Source organism: Nymphaea colorata, chromosome 3 (assembly GCF_008831285.2).
Source record: "Nymphaea colorata isolate Beijing-Zhang1983 chromosome 3, ASM883128v2, whole genome shotgun sequence".
In the NCBI taxonomy this organism is placed as follows: Eukaryota; Viridiplantae; Streptophyta; class Magnoliopsida; order Nymphaeales; family Nymphaeaceae; genus Nymphaea; species Nymphaea colorata.
The window spans coordinates 1,664,806-1,682,551 of record NC_045140.1 but is presented as its reverse complement, the minus strand read 5'-3'; the positions used below and the strand labels follow the sequence as shown (position 1 = coordinate 1,682,551).

At 38.0% G+C, this 17,746-nt stretch overlaps 1 protein-coding gene across 1 annotated transcript; it reads right to left on the bottom strand.

Annotated features, from left to right (window-relative positions):
• Window positions 1-1,645: 1,645 nt before the first annotated feature.
• LOC116250960 (lysine histidine transporter 1-like) lies at window positions 1,646-5,761 on the bottom strand. The gene is made up of 7 exons (XM_031624973.1): window positions 5,511-5,761; window positions 4,156-4,539; window positions 3,009-3,402; window positions 2,792-2,897; window positions 2,387-2,478; window positions 2,236-2,304; window positions 1,646-2,106 (listed from the first exon to the last, which is right to left on the bottom strand). The coding sequence occupies exons 1-7, from the start codon at window positions 5,693-5,695 to the stop codon at window positions 2,008-2,010; spliced, it is 1,329 nt and encodes a 442-aa protein (XP_031480833.1). The 5' UTR covers window positions 5,696-5,761; the 3' UTR covers window positions 1,646-2,007.
• Between the last annotated feature and the right edge of the window lie 11,985 nt (window positions 5,762-17,746).

Here is a 17,746-nt window from a genome sequence, read left to right as displayed (position 1 = left end):
GGTTTTGCAAAAAAAAAAAATCACAGCTGAGGGAAAGGAAAAAGGTTGACTCAAAAAATCAGGAAATTTGATGGTCATGGGCTGATGCTTGACCAGACACAATTACAACTACTCATTTTTTGGTAGTGCAACAAGGTATGTTTGGTTTTAAGAATATAGTTGCTGTGATGGATATAATTGATAAGTATATAACGTAAACTACAGAACATGAATTTTGTTTTAAATTGGGAGTGTCTTAGTCATTTGTTTCATTGACACAGCTTAAGCTAATGATAGTCAACCGAGGTTTAATTCACTGAAAGTGTTCTTTTATTTGCTTAACACTCTAAAACCATATTACCACCGCACGATTTGAAGAAGGGAGAATATAAAGGGTTGGAGGAGGGGGGAGGTTTCAGCCTTACTCGAGCAGTGAGATTTCCTCCTGCTCATCCGAAATGGGTTGTTAACTTGAAGGCACTAGATCAAGTCTCAACCATTCAATTCCTCAAATCTTTTTCAAATTGCTACTCTCATATGACTAGGTTTAATTTCCTTCTTAAAGAGTTCCTTGAATACTTGGTGCGTTTTTTAAAGATATCAAAAAATGTAAGGTACAATTGTTATCAAATCCGTCGGTGTATTTGTGAAAATATTTATTTGACTTTATGTATTTTCTTTTTTGGAAGTTTTAATTTTTGGTCCCGTGACCCATTGGCTGAACCAACATGGAAGCTTAACAACAGAAATTAGAACCTTAATAGCAAGCCACACCAAAGGCAGATACAAATGATCTGTGCATGACTAATCATTTTACTACAGAGAAAATATACGCATGTCACTTGAACAAATCAATATGTTGCTAACAATAATAGTACGTAAACAACAGCATTCCAAATATTGATCAAGTGTTTGCTCTGGCCGATCGAATGAGTTTATGTGATAAAAAGGCCCGGGGACAGATTGAAATTTACCAGTTTAGATATGTAATTAGTGTTGAGACGGCTCCTCAGTTGTTATCAGTGCAAAGAGTCGGACTGGTCCTGGCCGACTGAAAGTCCAGGATAGCCTTAAAATATTAGTGTTAAAGCTGGCGAACATATCCAAGATTTTAGTGTTCGTGTTTAGGTGGGTTTCTATAGAAGCAGATATTCAAGCTTCTCATAGTACTTCTACCGTAGGCAATCAAACATGGCTTTGAATTGGTATATATAAACAATAAGACTTACATCTACTTGTCTAGGAGCAGCTTTAGACATTCACCAAGGGCAAAACTTTTTAACATCCTCAGTGTAAGGACTTTCTTGACATAATCTAGATAGGGTTCATGGATATGTGTGTGCGTGTGCGTGTGTGTATGCAATTTTACCCATTAAATAGAGGCTACATTCGCTTATTTACCCTTATCTATCACAATTCGATTCTGATGTTTAGCCAAAGATTTTCGAGTGTTTCTTGTAAATAAGCTTATGCTTCTATCTTCAGAATTATTAATAAACTGATCCAAGAACTCATTTCTCCAAACCGTGTACAGCATAGGCTATTGGTTAAAATTCTGAACGAAAGGCTCCCTTAAAAATTTGATTTGCAGAATACACTCACATAAGAAATGGAATAATTTTACTACTAAAGGAAAGCTAGCCACGTTGTTCATGAAGTGTGTTATTAAAGTAGGGAAAGTGAACAACCAAATGAAAACTGCATGATGATCTGCATGATCCCACAGAGCTTTTACATGTGGGATCTTGTAAGCAATGAATGTAAGAGAATGGCATGCATTGTTGAAAATTTAAGAAGAGGAGGAAGAAGATTCTCTTTGGTAGGACAGCTTTAACTAGCTAGTACGAAGGAAGGACTGGCGGCTTTTACAAGCCTTGCTTGTTGATCCGTATTACTGCATTTACTGGGCGCCCAAGTCAGGCAGGACTACAAGGCCCAGTGCTGCGTGCTTATTTTGCATGATCTTCAGAGTAAGTTACAACCAAACCGCGTGCTTCTTTTCCATTTGCTGTGGATGGAAAAACTGAATCATGAAAGGAACTTGTAGTTCCTGGCAGAGAGGATGATTTGTCTTAGACCTCCAATTGGTGATACAGTCATAAGCAGCACACCAAGAATGATGCACATCTACGATGAACAAAGGAAACCGTTTCAGTTGTCAGTTTATATGACAAGAAGGTGCATGGAAACATAAATTTTTTATTAAGTAATTTTTTTCTCATCATCTTATCAATTGTTAAGCATATGGAAACTTACCCAATTTGTCAACCAAGACAAGCTGAATCTTTTGGGCTTATAGATGGCCAGCCATATGATACAAGGCAGCTGTAGAATCATCGAACCAATTCTAAATTAACACTAAAGTTTAAACAAAATAAAACAACAGCATTTATGTAATTGTACTTACGAAATACGAAGTTGGGGCAAGTGCAAATCCCCCAAAGAAGCCAAGAAGCCCTCCAAAGAAAGGGAAGATTATACCAATTATGCATGTTAAGGCTGCAGTACGATGCAAGGACAGTAAGAAAATAAAGACACAAAAAGCGGATTAAAAAACCCCCCTTACAATTTGAAAGGGATCACTTTTTCCTTATCTTCATGTCCTTGGGTCACCAACCATTTAAAAATTGCATGCTCACATCACACTAATCATGATCTATCTGAGTAGATTAGTTTTCAAATATCTGGACAGTCGACTCGGATTCTATTCAGATTTGCCATAAATGTAACAGATACAGAGTGTAGACTTTTAAGATAGAGAAATATTTTCTGAAAGAAATGATTAAATGCTGGGATGGAGAAGCAAACTTACCAACATAAGAACTGCGTGCAATCAAGCGAAGAAACATGCTAGGCTTAAATTGGCACTTCTTCACCAAAACTGTCTCTATCATATCAAACACTGGCATTGCGTATACCTGCTTGGAAAATAAACTTGTATGTCATTGGTTTTGAACTCTCAGAGAAGACCAGAGAAAGAGAATTGCAGAACATTTAGTTAACAGGGGGAAAGAAACAGAAATGACAACCTGATAGCTTCCAACTACGTGGATGACTACAAAGATGTTAGCAACTGTAACCAACCATCGAGGTTTCTCGAGAGACATCAAGATGTTATCGGCAACATCATTTCCAAAGTACCAGTAGCCAATTAGTGCAACGGGAAAGTAACAGAGCGCAACTACAATATAAGCAAAAACCACACCCTTCCACATGGGTTTTTTTGATGGTTTATCTGGAGTTGAAGGAATTGACGCCTGGATCTCCAATACTACATTATGACCGGCATACGCAAAAGCAACATCTCCAAGAGCGCTTAGAACGTTGAATACAGTCCCTGCTGTTGTTGAAGCCTTTAGCCCATATTCTACATCCGGTTGTTTCCCCTTATGAACAGAGGCTCCCCAGGCTATTGTAGAGTAACTGATACAAATGGTAGAAAGAATCTATAAATCCATCTATGCATGTAATGATGTGCTTAAAATATGAACTTATGAACTCCAGTGTCTACCCTACTATAGTGCAATCACATGTAGGAAGACATTTATCTATAACATAAAGCATAAGAACAAATTGTAAATTGGACTGCTCATATTATAACTAAAGTAAAGATGCAAATGGATTGGATTCAAATCACATATAACTTTGCTACTTCTGAGTTCTGACTCATGGGACATTGAACAGATAAATCCGGCTTCAATTTCTGCATTAAGTGGTTTCCGTTATCCATTGAATCAGTTAAGTATATCTTATTACTATGATTTTTTCTTATTCTAAATATTTTATAAATGTAGCAGTAAATAGCCAAAAATTTAGAAGTGCTTTTTTGCGCTTCTAAACAACATTTTATGACTTTTCAGATATTGAAGTTCCGTTGTCTGTCTTTACTAACTAAGTAGATTAAGTCACCAAACTTCACGGATGTTCAATCTTGTCTATGAAAATTATATTTACAACCTCAAACTCACGCTATGAGTTCCTTTTTCATAAAAAGGTTCAAACATGACAGTGCACTATGTTGAAGAACCATTGAACAATGCCCAATTCATGCTGCTTTAATATATATAGGTAGCATCTCATAATGACTAGAAAAATGAATGGTCCAATAATGGCATGTGGGTAAGGCCTTAGAGATGACACTAATAAAAATCATAATTAAGTAGTCAACGTGCATACCTTAGAGACATAACTGCAGCAGTCAATGAAATTGCAGATATTGAGTTGAAATTTGGCAATTGGGAGAGGAAGAACTGTGGAGCGGCAAATATGAGGATGAAGTAAGTGAGGCGGATGGGTTTGCACTCTCCGCAAACTGTCTCATGGACTTTCTGCAGAGACTGCCCCCCAGTGACCATGTAAACAATGTTTATCCCGACTTCGACAATGAGCTGTTGCGGCACGACAATGTAAAGGCCAAGCTTCTTCCCAAAGGCTTGCTGCCCTAACTCATGATACCTATTGAATCGCTTTCCTGGCACCATCTCATGCATTTCAACCATTTGCCACAAGGTGTACAAGGTAATGATCCATGACAACAGTAGCACTGTAATTCCAGGCACCCTGTAAATCAACAACAGAGAAAATCATTTGTCTTTTTTTGTCTTTCCTCTCCTTCTTGGGCATCTTTTTTCAACTATAAGGTCTTCAAACTCAACCCCTTAGTGATGTGAAGCCTCGAGCGGAGCACTTGTTGCCCAAACAAATCATACTTCAACTTGAAAAGGACATGGAACAGCAACCACTGTCAGGTTCAATTGTTAAAATACTAGAACATGTTCAGCACTAGTTATAGGAAAGTACATATATACTTGCCTTTTAGTAACGTAAACGAAGATTTTATATTCTAAGAAATATGAAAAATTGTAGCGAATGAAGTGGAAGCAGCTATTTGGAAATATGTAGCAGATGCATTAAAAAACAAGAGCTTGCCATTGAGCTTTTACATGCCGCGGCAAGATCTCTTAATTAGAGATTACGTGATCTATCAGAACGACGGTGTATACCTATCTATAGCTTTGGAGTTCACTATCACTGACGACCATGGCTGGAATTCAAGCGTGACTCCCCATCTAAAAGCCTTTAATAGCCTGGTGCTCTGCTCATTATGCCAATCACTTACCCTTCAGATATAAATTTATACGGAGGCAAGTCATGCACCAGCTACCCATATAGATCTACATTCGAACTAACCCAAAGGTTTCTACCATGCAATATCGAAAAGAGGAAAAAGAAAAGAAAACAAGGAACTGAGTTCTTCATGCATGATAGTTATAGTCATCAGAGGTTTCATTGGTTTATTCTGCAACTTTAATTTATGCACTCCCTTTGTTTCACTTGCTCAAGCAGTTCATCTAATGATAACTCATACAAGATGATTCAAAAGACAATGCGATGCAAGATCTGTGATTGAATTTGAGGGCATGCATGGAGGCGAAGTTGCGAACGATCTTTGATTTCTGACATGCTCAGATCTACATGAAGAAATCCGTATGACATGATGATGGAAGGAACAAAGTGTACGTAGATAATACCATCCAAGTTGGGACATGGCGTAAGGGAGGCTGAGCACTCCTGCACCAACCATGGCCGTAACGTTGTGAAAGGCTGAGTACCACCATTTAGCGTTCCGATTCGCGGTGATTGGAAGCCATTTATCCAATTCGTCATCACCGTTCTCAATGCTAAGGGACTTCACATTATCAGCAGAGTCCGCCATTGTTAAAACTCAGACGAAGCACCAAACCTCTCACTGTTTCTCCGTGCCGACGCTTATCCCAGAAGATGGCACTCGATCCGTAAAAGACTGTTGAGAGATGAACTGAACATAGGCAGGGTCATCTTTATCTCTTGCATTCCACGTGGAGATTCTTATTCAGACGTTGGTGACGAGTTTTTCCTTGTGATAGATATTATTTCTCTTCTTATGCCGTCTTGTAACTACCTATCGTGATTCACGGTAGTATTCTTTTTGAAAAAGCCATTTATCTCTGTACATGTGGAATGAGATGAATGATAAAAAAGCACCGTACCAGCTGCTTTTTCCCAGATGTTTTTCGTTGTGGAAGCGTATTTGGATTCGCGATGTTCAACAAGTTGAGCTCGATGTTAGTTACAAAGAGATGGGACGAAAATCTCGTAAAGAGATATTAGAAGATCTACCACTTTTGGGAGAAGATTGGACGCTGATCTGGTGTGTGTTCCTCATCAAATCATCCACACCAAGATTGTCGTGATCAAGGAGCATCTCTAACGGCAGCAACTGAAGATTCTTGTTAATCCCTAAAAATCTGTTCCTATCTCAATCTTATAAGTGAAACCTATATAATGGGGTGTACCCCTGCTGTAAAGGTGTGAAAAAAAACACAATGAAGAAGAGTTCCCTTTCTCTCGTGGATGTAGGCTTCAAGCCGAACCACGTAATTACTGTCTTACAGTTTTTCCTTCACTTGCAATCTCTGTTTTTTCTCATTGCATACTTCTCAACATGGTATCAGAGCTTGGAGATGATTCGTGAGGAGCCGCTGCAAAAGGAATTCTAAGTTTTTTTCAGCAATGGGGCGATCCAATCAAGTCTGCTCTGCAACGCCTAAAAGATCATCGTAAGAGATGTCGATTTAGCCCATCTCACCCTTCCTCGCTGCCATCTTCTCCTGCCAACCTCGTTTCTCGTTTTTGATTGGAGCTCCACCAGTCGGCAAGGTCCCCGGTAACGGAAAAAAAAATCTGAAGAAATTTTTTTTTTTCCATTGTGATTTATTTGTTGAGAACAGAGGCAGACACTCGTTGAAATGAACAGAGGACAATGGATTTTCTGCGTAAGTCCGTTAAATGACTTTTTTGAGAATTAGTCGCTGCTTACATTTGTGCAACTCTGTTTTTTTTAGTCTCTTCTCATGGGACTGATATCGGTGGGATTTTTTTGAGAATCCGGAAAGGAGTAGTCCATTGTTTTTAAATATCTCCTGTCATCAAGTGATTTCCTGCCATGGCAGATACGTCTAGTAACCAATCTAGCGGAAATTCCAGCAGTATGAAAGGAGGACACGATCAGAGCCATGGGACGCTCAAGATCACTTCTATTCTCCTCAACGACACCAATTATCTCAGTTGGGCTAAAGCTGCCCGTCTATTCTTAAGCGGGCGATCCAAAGTAGGATATATCAGTGGACGAATCACACCTCCAGCAAAGAACGATCCCAACTATGAAGATTGGGAATCTGAGAATGATATGGTAATGGCTTGGCTTATGAATTCTATGGAACCTCACATATCTAGTTTATTTCTATACAAGGAAACAGCGAAGGAAATATGGGATACATTGAGAGAGATGTACAGCGAGCAAAACAACCTTGCCCGCGTCTATCAACTACAACTTGACATTGCCAATCTCACCAAAGATGGTAAGCAAACCAGCCTCTACTTAAACAAACTTCGCAGCCTGTATGATGAACTCGCCCAATACAGACCAGCCACTACCGATGCTGAGATCTATCAAAAGCGATTCGATGAAGACAAAATATTTAAAGTGCTTGCTGGTCTTGGACCTGACTATGAGAATCTTCGTAGCCAGATTCTCATGACCACTCCCTTGCCAAGCTATAATCAAGTTTGCCAAGCAATACAAAGAGAAGACACCAGAAGAAAAGTTATGAATCCCACAGACATATATGAAGAAAATCCAGAGAAGATGGCATGTCTAGCTCGATCTGAATCCAAGACATGGAAAGGCGAGACATGGAAAGGCGATTCAAAAAATCAAAGTGGTGGCAGAAATTTTCAACGAAACCGCAGCAAACTAAAATGTTCTTATTGCAAAAAAACGGGTCATCTTCGAGAAAGATGCTGGGAACTCGTCGGCAAACCTGCAAGAGACAAGGCAACAACCACTCCTCAAGTTGATCTTGCTCATTTTGTTACAAAAGAGGACTTAGAGAAATTTTTCCAAAAATTCTCAAAAACGAACCTCGTCTCTTCTCAACCGGTCAGCAACTCTATTGAAGGTAACAACCTTGCCCTCCTCACACATTCTAGTAAATCTATATGGGTTGTTGATACTGGTGCCACCGATCATATGACAAATGATCTGACAAGGCTGACCACTATTGATCATATGAACAAAAAATCCGTCTTCTCAGCTGACGGATCACATATTGCAGTTGATGGAACTGGAAAATTTTCTTTTTTTGAAAATAAATCATCTTCAGTTCTTTATGTACCACATCTCTCCACTAGTTTGATGTCAGTTAGCAAGTTGACAAAGACTTACAATTGTATGGCTGTTTTCTCTCCCAAGAATGTGATATTTCAGGATCTGGAAACGAAGAGGGAGATTGGTAGAGGACGGGAACAAAATGGGCTTTATATGGTGGAGACTCCAGAGTCAAGCTTCTTAGTACACACCAATAATGAAAAGAAGAGGCAAGAATACCAGATGTGGCATGCAAGACTTGGGCATATTTCAGACAGAAGCTTGAAAATACGTGTTCCTAATGTCACCATTAATGAACACTCTTGTGATGCTTGCGAATATTCGAAGTCAACTAGGCTGCCGTTTCAAACATCCACTGATCGATCTACGGATTTTTTTGATTTGGTACATTCAGACGTGTGGGGACCAGCTCCTGTGGAATCCAATACGGGATACAGGTATTATGTGTCTTTTATCGAAGATAAATCTCGCATGTCATGGATATTTTTTCTTAGAAATAAAAGTGAAGTTGTTAAGGTTTTTCAAGATTATTACAATTTGGTATACACTCAGTATGGTGCAAAAATTAAGAAGCTTCGATCTGATAATGGGGGGGAATATGTGAACCAACAGTTTGAGGAATTCCTGAACAAAAAAGGGATACAACCTCAACTTACATGTTCAGGGACTCCCCAACAAAATGGGGTGTCAGAAAGAAAGAACAGACAGCTTCTTAATATTGCCCGTGCCCTTATGATGCATATGAACGTACCTCAAGTTTTTTGGGCAGAAGCAGTTGGTACTGCCTGCTATCTTGCTAATAGAATTCCCAGTTCTAGTATTGAAAATCAAGTTCCTCTTGAAGTTCTAATGCACAAAACAATCTCTATTAGACATTTAAGAATTTTTGGGTGTAAATGTTTTGTGCATATACAAGAGAGATTTCGAAACAAACTTGAAAAGCGAGCTTTGAAATGCATCTTCCTTGGGTACTCAAGCAAGAAAAGTGGCTACAAATGCTTTGACCCAAAATCAAGAAAGTTTTTTGTAACTCGGGATGTGAAATTCTTTGAGAATGAATCCTATTATGAGGCACCAAGTCAGGGGGAGACTCAAGATCAAGGCACTAGCTCTGTTACTGCTCCTCTTGCTCTAGCTCCTCTCTCTCTTCCTCTTGTTGATGTTTTTCAAACTCATACCAAAAACCAAAACCAGCAACCTAGTGAACCTACCATCTTAGAAAACCAAAACCAAGAGAGTAACCTAAACCAAGATTTGCAGCCACTGTTGTCTGACCAAAATCAAAGCATTGAACCAACCCTTAGAAGATCAACCCGTCCCTCTAGACCACCATCAAAACTGAATGACTTTTATACCTATTTATCGACTCAACACAACCACTCCATAGAAAACTACATCAATTTCAATACCTTATCAAAGCCATACAAGTCCTATGTTCTCAATACCTACTCTCATCATGAGCCAAAAAACTATGAGGAAGCTAATATAAACATAAGCTGGCAGAGAGCTATGCAAGAAGAGTTGTCCGCGTTGAACAAAAATCAAACTTGGGAGATAGTGCCACTGCCTGAAGGGAAGAAAGTCGTCGGATGTAAGTGGATATACAAGATCAAATATCACAGTGATGGAACTATCGAACGGTACAAAGCTCGCCTCGTTGCAAAAGGTTTCACTCAAACTGAGGGAGTAGACTTCAATGAAACCTTTGCTCCAGTCGCTAAGATGAATACAGTAAGAACTCTTCTTTCAGTTGCTTCAATCAAACGGTGGAAACTAGCACAACTTGATGTCAAGAATGCTTTTCTTCATGGAGAACTCAATGAAGAAGTTTACATGGAAGTCCCTCAAGGCATACAACATAAGAAAGGGTATGTGTGCAAACTAAAAAAGGCTCTTTACGGCCTTAAGCAGTCCCCTCGAGCGTGGTTTTCACGCCTAAGTGAAGCACTAACTAAGATTGGATTTAAGCGTAGCAGCGCTGATTATACAATGTTTGTTGCTATTCGATCCTCAAAAATAACTATTCTACTTGTTTATGTAGATGACATCATATTGACAGGTGATGATAAAGAGTTCATGGTACACGTCAAAACTTATCTCAATCAGCAATTTGAAATAAAAGACCTTGGAACCCTACGGTACTTCTTGGGTATAGAGGTGGCGCACTCAGAAAATGGAATCTTTATATGCCAAAGAAAATATACTCTAGACCTCTTAAAGGAAACTGGATGCCTGGGAGCAAAGGCTGCAGACACACCTCTTGAGATAAATTGCAAATTGAAGAAAGATGAAGGAGAAGGAATTGAAAATGTTCAAAGTTTTCAGAAATTGGTTGGGAAGCTCATATACCTGACCGTCACTCGACCAGACATCACTTATGCTGTCAGCCTGGTAAGTCAATTTATGCACAACCCAAAGTCAAGACACGTTGAAGCTGCTCACAGAATCTTGAGATACTTAAAAAGAACTCCTGGACAAGGGATCGTGATGAAACGAGATCAGAAAATGGATGTCATTGGTTACTGTGATGCTGATTGGGCGGGGGATCCAAACAATCGAAAATCTACAACAGGATACTGTACTTTTGTCGGAGGAAACTTGGTGACTTGGAAAAGTAAAAAACAATCGGTTGTGGCCCGATCAAGTGCAGAGGCAGAATACAGAGCTATGGCGTCATGTACGTGTGAATTAGTATGGATAAAAGCATTATTGAAAGATATGAAGATTGAAGTAGAGGAGCCCATGAGGTTAATGTGTGACAACATGGCTGCTATCTATATTGGAGCAAATCCAGTTTTTCACGAACGTACTAAGCACATCGAAGTCGATTGCCATTTCATCAGAGAAAAAATACAGGATGGAACCATTATAACACCACACGTCAGAAGTGAACTTCAACTTGCTGACATTCTTACAAAATCTCTTGGAAGAGATCGTCATACATTCATTATACACAAGTTGGGGCAGATCGATATCTGCACGCCAACTTGAGGGGGAGACTGTTAGTTACAAAGAGATGGGACGAAAATCTCGTAAAGAGATATTAGAAGATCTACCACTTTTGGGAGAAGATTGGACGCTGATCTGGTGTGTGTTCCTCATCAAATCATCCACACCAAGATTGTCGTGATCAAGGAGCATCTCTAACGGCAGCAACTGAAGATTCTTGTTAATCCCTAAAAATCTGTTCCTATCTCAATCTTATAAGTGAAACCTATATAATGGGGTGTACCCCTGCTGTAAAGGTGTGAAAAAAAACACAATGAAGAAGAGTTCCCTTTCTCTCGTGGATGTAGGCTTCAAGCCGAACCACGTAATTACTGTCTTACAGTTTTTCCTTCACTTGCAATCTCTGTTTTTTCTCATTGCATACTTCTCAACACTCGACTCGAGTTTAAAATTAAATTCGACTCACATGAACTCGACTCCACTAGAGGAAAAACCTTGAAACACGGGGGAGGAGAAATCAGAAGTCGGATGGAGCTTTTGTCAGAGAAAACTTCACCTCCATAGAGTGATCAGATTTTCCACTGCAACAAAATAAGAAAAATGATGAAATTGGGCATGTCCTCTATCTCTTTCTATTTCCTTTTCTGGTTCGTTCTTATGTTTGTTGCCTTTTTTCTTTCTTTCTCTTGTGATGTTATTTTCTTTGTTTGAATGGGACTGTCAAAGCTTAGTTTTTCTCGGTGTCCATCGACCTGTCCACTGCCAGAGGAACCGATCGGCTTTATCTCATATCGGTGGCAACAAGGTTAGGCTTTTATCATGAGTTTACTCGAATCAAGCATGAGATCTAACAAAGTCTATCAAGTTCTTGAAGGAATACTATGGAGAGAATTAACTTTAGCAGTGGTGGAGACAAGATCTTGATATATATTCTGCCTCTAGGCTGACTGAGCAACAACCCATATTCCTTTGCATTACATGAAATGAGAGAATCACACAAGAAAACTGTGAGCCCACTAGTAGATTTACGATCAACAGAGTTGCCAACGTTTTTGTCACTTTACAAAGAGGAGATCGAGGTGATGGGTTTAGCATCAGGCATGCCACTTTGCTTAAGGAGATCATCCATGCGTTATTTTTACGTGAAAAGGGAATTCTTGGTAAGTGAATAGAGCTTCAATGCCTAAAAAATAGTGGAGGTTGCCACTATCTTTAATAGAGAACTCATGAGCCATTTGTTACATATGTTTGTGAGCGACATTGTTTGTGATCAATATGTCATCAACGTAAATAAGAAGAAAAGTAACTATAAACTAATCTATAGACTTGAAGAAAATCAGCCCTTTTCACTTGCAGAGAGAATACAACTAAGCTAGAGGAAGTTTCCAATCGTAGCAACATTGATGTATCCAGCTTTTTAGTGTAGAAGGATTTTTGATCTGGCCATAGCTGCAAGCCAGCATGATAGGGAGGAAGAAAAATATTGCATTGATGTGGAATTGAGTCTCTTGGAAACTATTGAAATCAATCCTCTTGAGACTATGGATGTCAATGAATCAAATTCAAAACAGATATACTCTTAACTGTATCTGCTTTTTCGGATATTCACATATTCAAATTTAAATATGAATGAGCAAGTCATATATGAATTTTAGTATGAAATCTGATTTCATAATATGAATTTGAACCCGAATTTTGAACAGAATCTGGTTGATTTTAAGAGAGAATACAACTAAGCTAGAGAAAGTTTCCGATTGTAGCAACATTGATGTATCTAGCTTTCTAGTGTAGAAGGATTTTTGTTCTGGCCATAGCTGCAAGCCAGCATGATAGGGAGGAAGAAAAATATTGCATCTTATGTGGAATTGAGTCTCTTGGAAACGATGGAAACTTGAGACTATGAATGTGGATGAATCAAATTCAAAACAGATATACTCTTAACTGTATCTGCTTTTTCGGATATTCACATATTCAGATTTGAATATGAATGAACAAAAGTCATATCTGAATTCTAGTATGAAATCTGATTTCACAATGTGAATTTGAACCTGAATTTTGAACAGAATCTGGTTGATTTTAAGAGAGAATACAACTAAGCTAGAGAAAGTTTCCGATTGTAGCAACATTGATGTATCTAGTTTTTTAGTGTACAAGGATTTTGATCTAGCCATAGCAGCAAGCCGACATGATAGGGAGGAAGGAAAATATTGCATCTGATGTAGAATTAAGTCTCTTGAAAACTATTGAAACCAACCCTCTTGAGACCGTGGATGTCAATGAATCAAATTCAAAACAGATATATTCTTAATTGTATCCGCTTTTTCGAATATTCACATATTTAGATTCGAACATGAACAAGCAAAAGTCATATCTGAATTCTAATATGAAATCTGATTTCGCAATCTGAGTTCAAACCTGAATTTTGAACAAAATCAGGTTGATTTTCAGGAATAACTAAGCTAGAGGAAGTTTCCGGTCATGGCAACATTGATGTATCTAGCTTTTTAGTGTACAAGGTTTTTGATCTAGCCATAGCTGCAAGCCAGCATGATAGGGAGGAAGGAAAATATTGCATCTGATGTGGAATTGTGTCTCTTGGAAACTATTGAAACCAACCCCCTTGAGACTATGGATATCAATGAATCAAATTCAAAACAGATATACTCTTAATCTGAATCCACTTTTTTGGATATTCACATATTTAGATTCGAATATGAACGAGCAAGAGTCATATCTGAATTCCAATATGAAATTTGATTTCACAATCTGAATTCGACTCATATTCAAATGTACATAAATATTTGATCGGATTTGGATTCAGATCAGATTTAGTTTTAAATAAATATTTTAATATAGTACTCACATTTTGAAAATCAACCAGATTATCAGATGTCATTTCTTAAATATGAATTAGATCCAATTTCTTAATTGGATAGTAACGGTTTTTTTTTTTTAAACATATCGGTTGGATATTAAATCCAAATCCGATATATTAACATCCCTACTTGAGAGCACAATAAAAAATCAACTTGAGTTAGCCAACCTCCGAGATACATCATCTATCTCTTTGCTACTAATCATCACCTTGATCTATTTCTTGGTTTATGATAACTTATTTAAGCATCAGGCTGCTTCATAAAAAGTCTGATCAATTAAGTAAAAACTCAACTGTTATAGATGCAAGCCATGTATGAAGAGCTTATGGCTCTTCATAAAAATCACATATGGGACATTACCCTCCCTTGCCAAGAAGCGAGACGAGCAGCTGATGGATTTTCAAAACTAAGTACCAAACCTAAGGTTCTATTGAGCATCATACGGTTCAGTTGGTAACTAAGGGGTACACAAACTCATGGTTTGGACTATGAAGAAACGTTTGCCCCTATGGCCAGAATGAATACCAACTAAATTCTTCTACCTATTGTTTAGGATTTGAATGGCCTCTGTTCCAATTAGTTGTGAAAAATGCCTATTTTGCGGAGTGACCTTACAAAAAAACTTTACATGTTGCTCCCTCCTAGGCATTCACAGAAAGGAAATCAGGAAATCATACTGTTGTTTGTAAGCTCAAAAGTTTGTTTCGATATGGTTTGAAGCAATCTCCTCATGCATGACACCTAAAGTTAAATGTTGTTTTGGAAAGTAGAAAGTTCAATAGATGATAATATTTATCGAAAAATCTATGGGCAAGATTGTAGATGTTCTCATTTGTGTGGACAATATAATTATGATGGGAAATAATTCTAGGGTATTGCAAAAATCAAGTCATTCCTACACTAAACCTTCAAATCAAGGATATGAAGAGGCTGGGATATTTTCCTAGCATAGATGTTACAAGATCGAAGAAACCCTTATTTTTGCCTCAAAGTTGTCACACGGTATCAAAGGTTAGTTGGTAATTTAGTTAATATGCAACATCGCCAAGGCCCGATGTTGCATATGTCACCAGCCTAGTCGGTCAACGCATGCATTCCTCAAAATTTATTCATGTTAAGGCTGTTGATAGACTTGTTAGATACTTAAGGGGCAGTTTGACAACAGTAACTTCATGTATTTGTCCAAATATTAAAGCAGATTTATGTAATGTAATACTGTGATATAGTGTTCAATGAATCTGCATTAATATTTGCCAGATGCATGAAATAGTTCCATACTATCCTGGTTGCTGATCGATCGACCCTCAAAAGAAAACTCGTGGACAAGGTTTGTTATACAAAATCAATGGGAACGTAAAGATACAAAGGTATTATGACAAAAATTAGGGAGCTGGCTCAATAAAAGATCTGCCAGTACCTTGGAAGGAATTAGTATCACGGTAAAGTACAAAACCACGCACTGTTTCAAGGTCAGCATAGAGGCAAAATATATACAAGACAGCTAGCGGTTGCAACAAAAACTGAAATTGTTTGGCTCTTGAAATCTCTTATTCAAAAGAGGAGACCCCAAGTCGATTCTTCTTTCCTATGCAATTCATATGGTATCGAATTTTGGATGTTTCACGAAAAAACTAAACATATATATATATATATATATATATATATATATCTATATATATATATATATATATATATAAAGACGGTCACAATGATGTTCATGAATATAAATTTTCACACCACATACTAAATACTCAGAGCTAGCAGCAGATAGATTTAGTAAAGGCCTTCCGCTCACGCAGTTTGATGATCTAAAAGACAATGGAGACGCATTCGAGATGAGTAGCGGATTGAAAAAAAACAAAATTTGCTACTTATAGTTTCAAAATTTCTAATTTGGCACCACAAATTTTTGAAAAATATTCTTCGACCGCTGTTCAGCCTCCTGGGATGGCTACGGAAGCGTTTGGATGCACCCCTTGGAAAAACTGGTTTTGTAAAAGCCTGGTATTGAGAAAACCAGTTTTTCGATTGTGTTTTGAAACCTGGTTTCATCGTTTGGATAGCATGGGAAAAACCAGGTTTTCTCTATTGAAAACCTGAACTTTTCTCAACAATATATACAATATTTCTGCTTTCGTGCTGTGGCTAACTACTTATCGTGATTTCACGGTGGTATTCTTTTGAAAAGGCTATTTCTCTCTGTACTTGCAGAATGAGATGAGAGAGAAAAAAAACAGTAACAGCTAGGGCGCTTATTTCGGTTGTCGACTTGGTTTTGGACCGAACCACAATTTTCCTTCTTCCTTCTCCACAAAGTCTTACGTCAAGTAATGAAGTATATCCGTGAAAGTTGGAGATCGAGCCAATTAGAAGGCCATTTTTATCCAAACTTGAGTCCGATTGTTAATCTCATTAGAACTCAAACTGACGAATATCATTAGTGGAAATGCTAAAAAAAAAGTGATATAATTAGTCAAAAAACTTGGCAAACCTGAACAGTTCGGGTGCTTGGAAAAACCAAAAAAAAAAAAAAATCCTTATGAAAAACAAAAATGCTGAAAAAGTCTGACTTTGTGAACGCAAAATCAGCAAAGAAAGTAAAAAAAATATGTATCCAGGCCGAGCTGTGGCCCTGGCCTAGGTTGAACCGGGCTTTCGGGCTCCCGGTTTGGGTTGGCCTGGGTCCAGGGCAAGCTGGGGCCCGGGCCTAGGTTGAACCGGGCTGGACCCGATAAAAAAATTTATTGATTACAAATATATTATATATATATATATATACTTTATATAATATATATTTTTTATTAAAATAGAACTAGGCCTGGCCCAGGCCCAGCTGAAATTGGCCGGGCTGGGCTGCCAAAATGCGCCGGGGCCGGCCTGGACCCAACTGCAAATCTGTCCGGCCTATCCTGATGCCCTCCTCTAACCATGGCCTTACATGTCAAACCATTCTTTTTGTTGCATTTTTAGGTTGGAAACAACAAAAAATGCGAGCTTAGTTTCAATTCGGGAAAGCAGCTTGATTTCTCATAAATGCGAACAAATGTGACCTATTGATTTCCTACAATATAATTAAGCAGCTTGATATTTCACAGTCTGCCGTTTACTTTTTTCCTAGTTCCTGATTTTTTTGGAATTTTATCTCAGAAAGATTAGTGAAAAGTGTTCAAGGAACTGGGATGGATTGAAATCATGTCGATATAAAGTGAGATTGAATTTTCAATTCGTAAAACCCTCATTTACCATACTTAATAGAACTGCGCCGTCCATTTAAGCATATCAGAAGGGGATCTAATTAAGGAAACTGATTTATTTCTCTCTCTCTTTTTTTTTTTCTTTCTCTCTCTAAATTCCTTTGACGGGTACATATTTCAGTCTCTTGAAAAACGACCATGTTATGTAGCTAACATGGTATGACATGTTCCCATCTTTTATTTTTAGTACTTTTATAAGCAAAAGGCTTCCAGGGTTCTATTTTTGCCCCGATAAATAAAGGTTTTCTTATTTAGCCAACGGGGACATTTTAGACATTTGCAGCCCATAACACATGATCATATGTCGTGGCCCATAACATATAACCTGTTTCATGAAAAAACTGCTATATATCAATGTCATTTCTTTTACATTTAATATAATATGGAATATGCAATAAAACAGTGTTTTTAAATTACAGGTAAGATTTTAAAATCAATGAGTTTGAATTTTCTAGCTAGCAAAATTCATCTCATATATA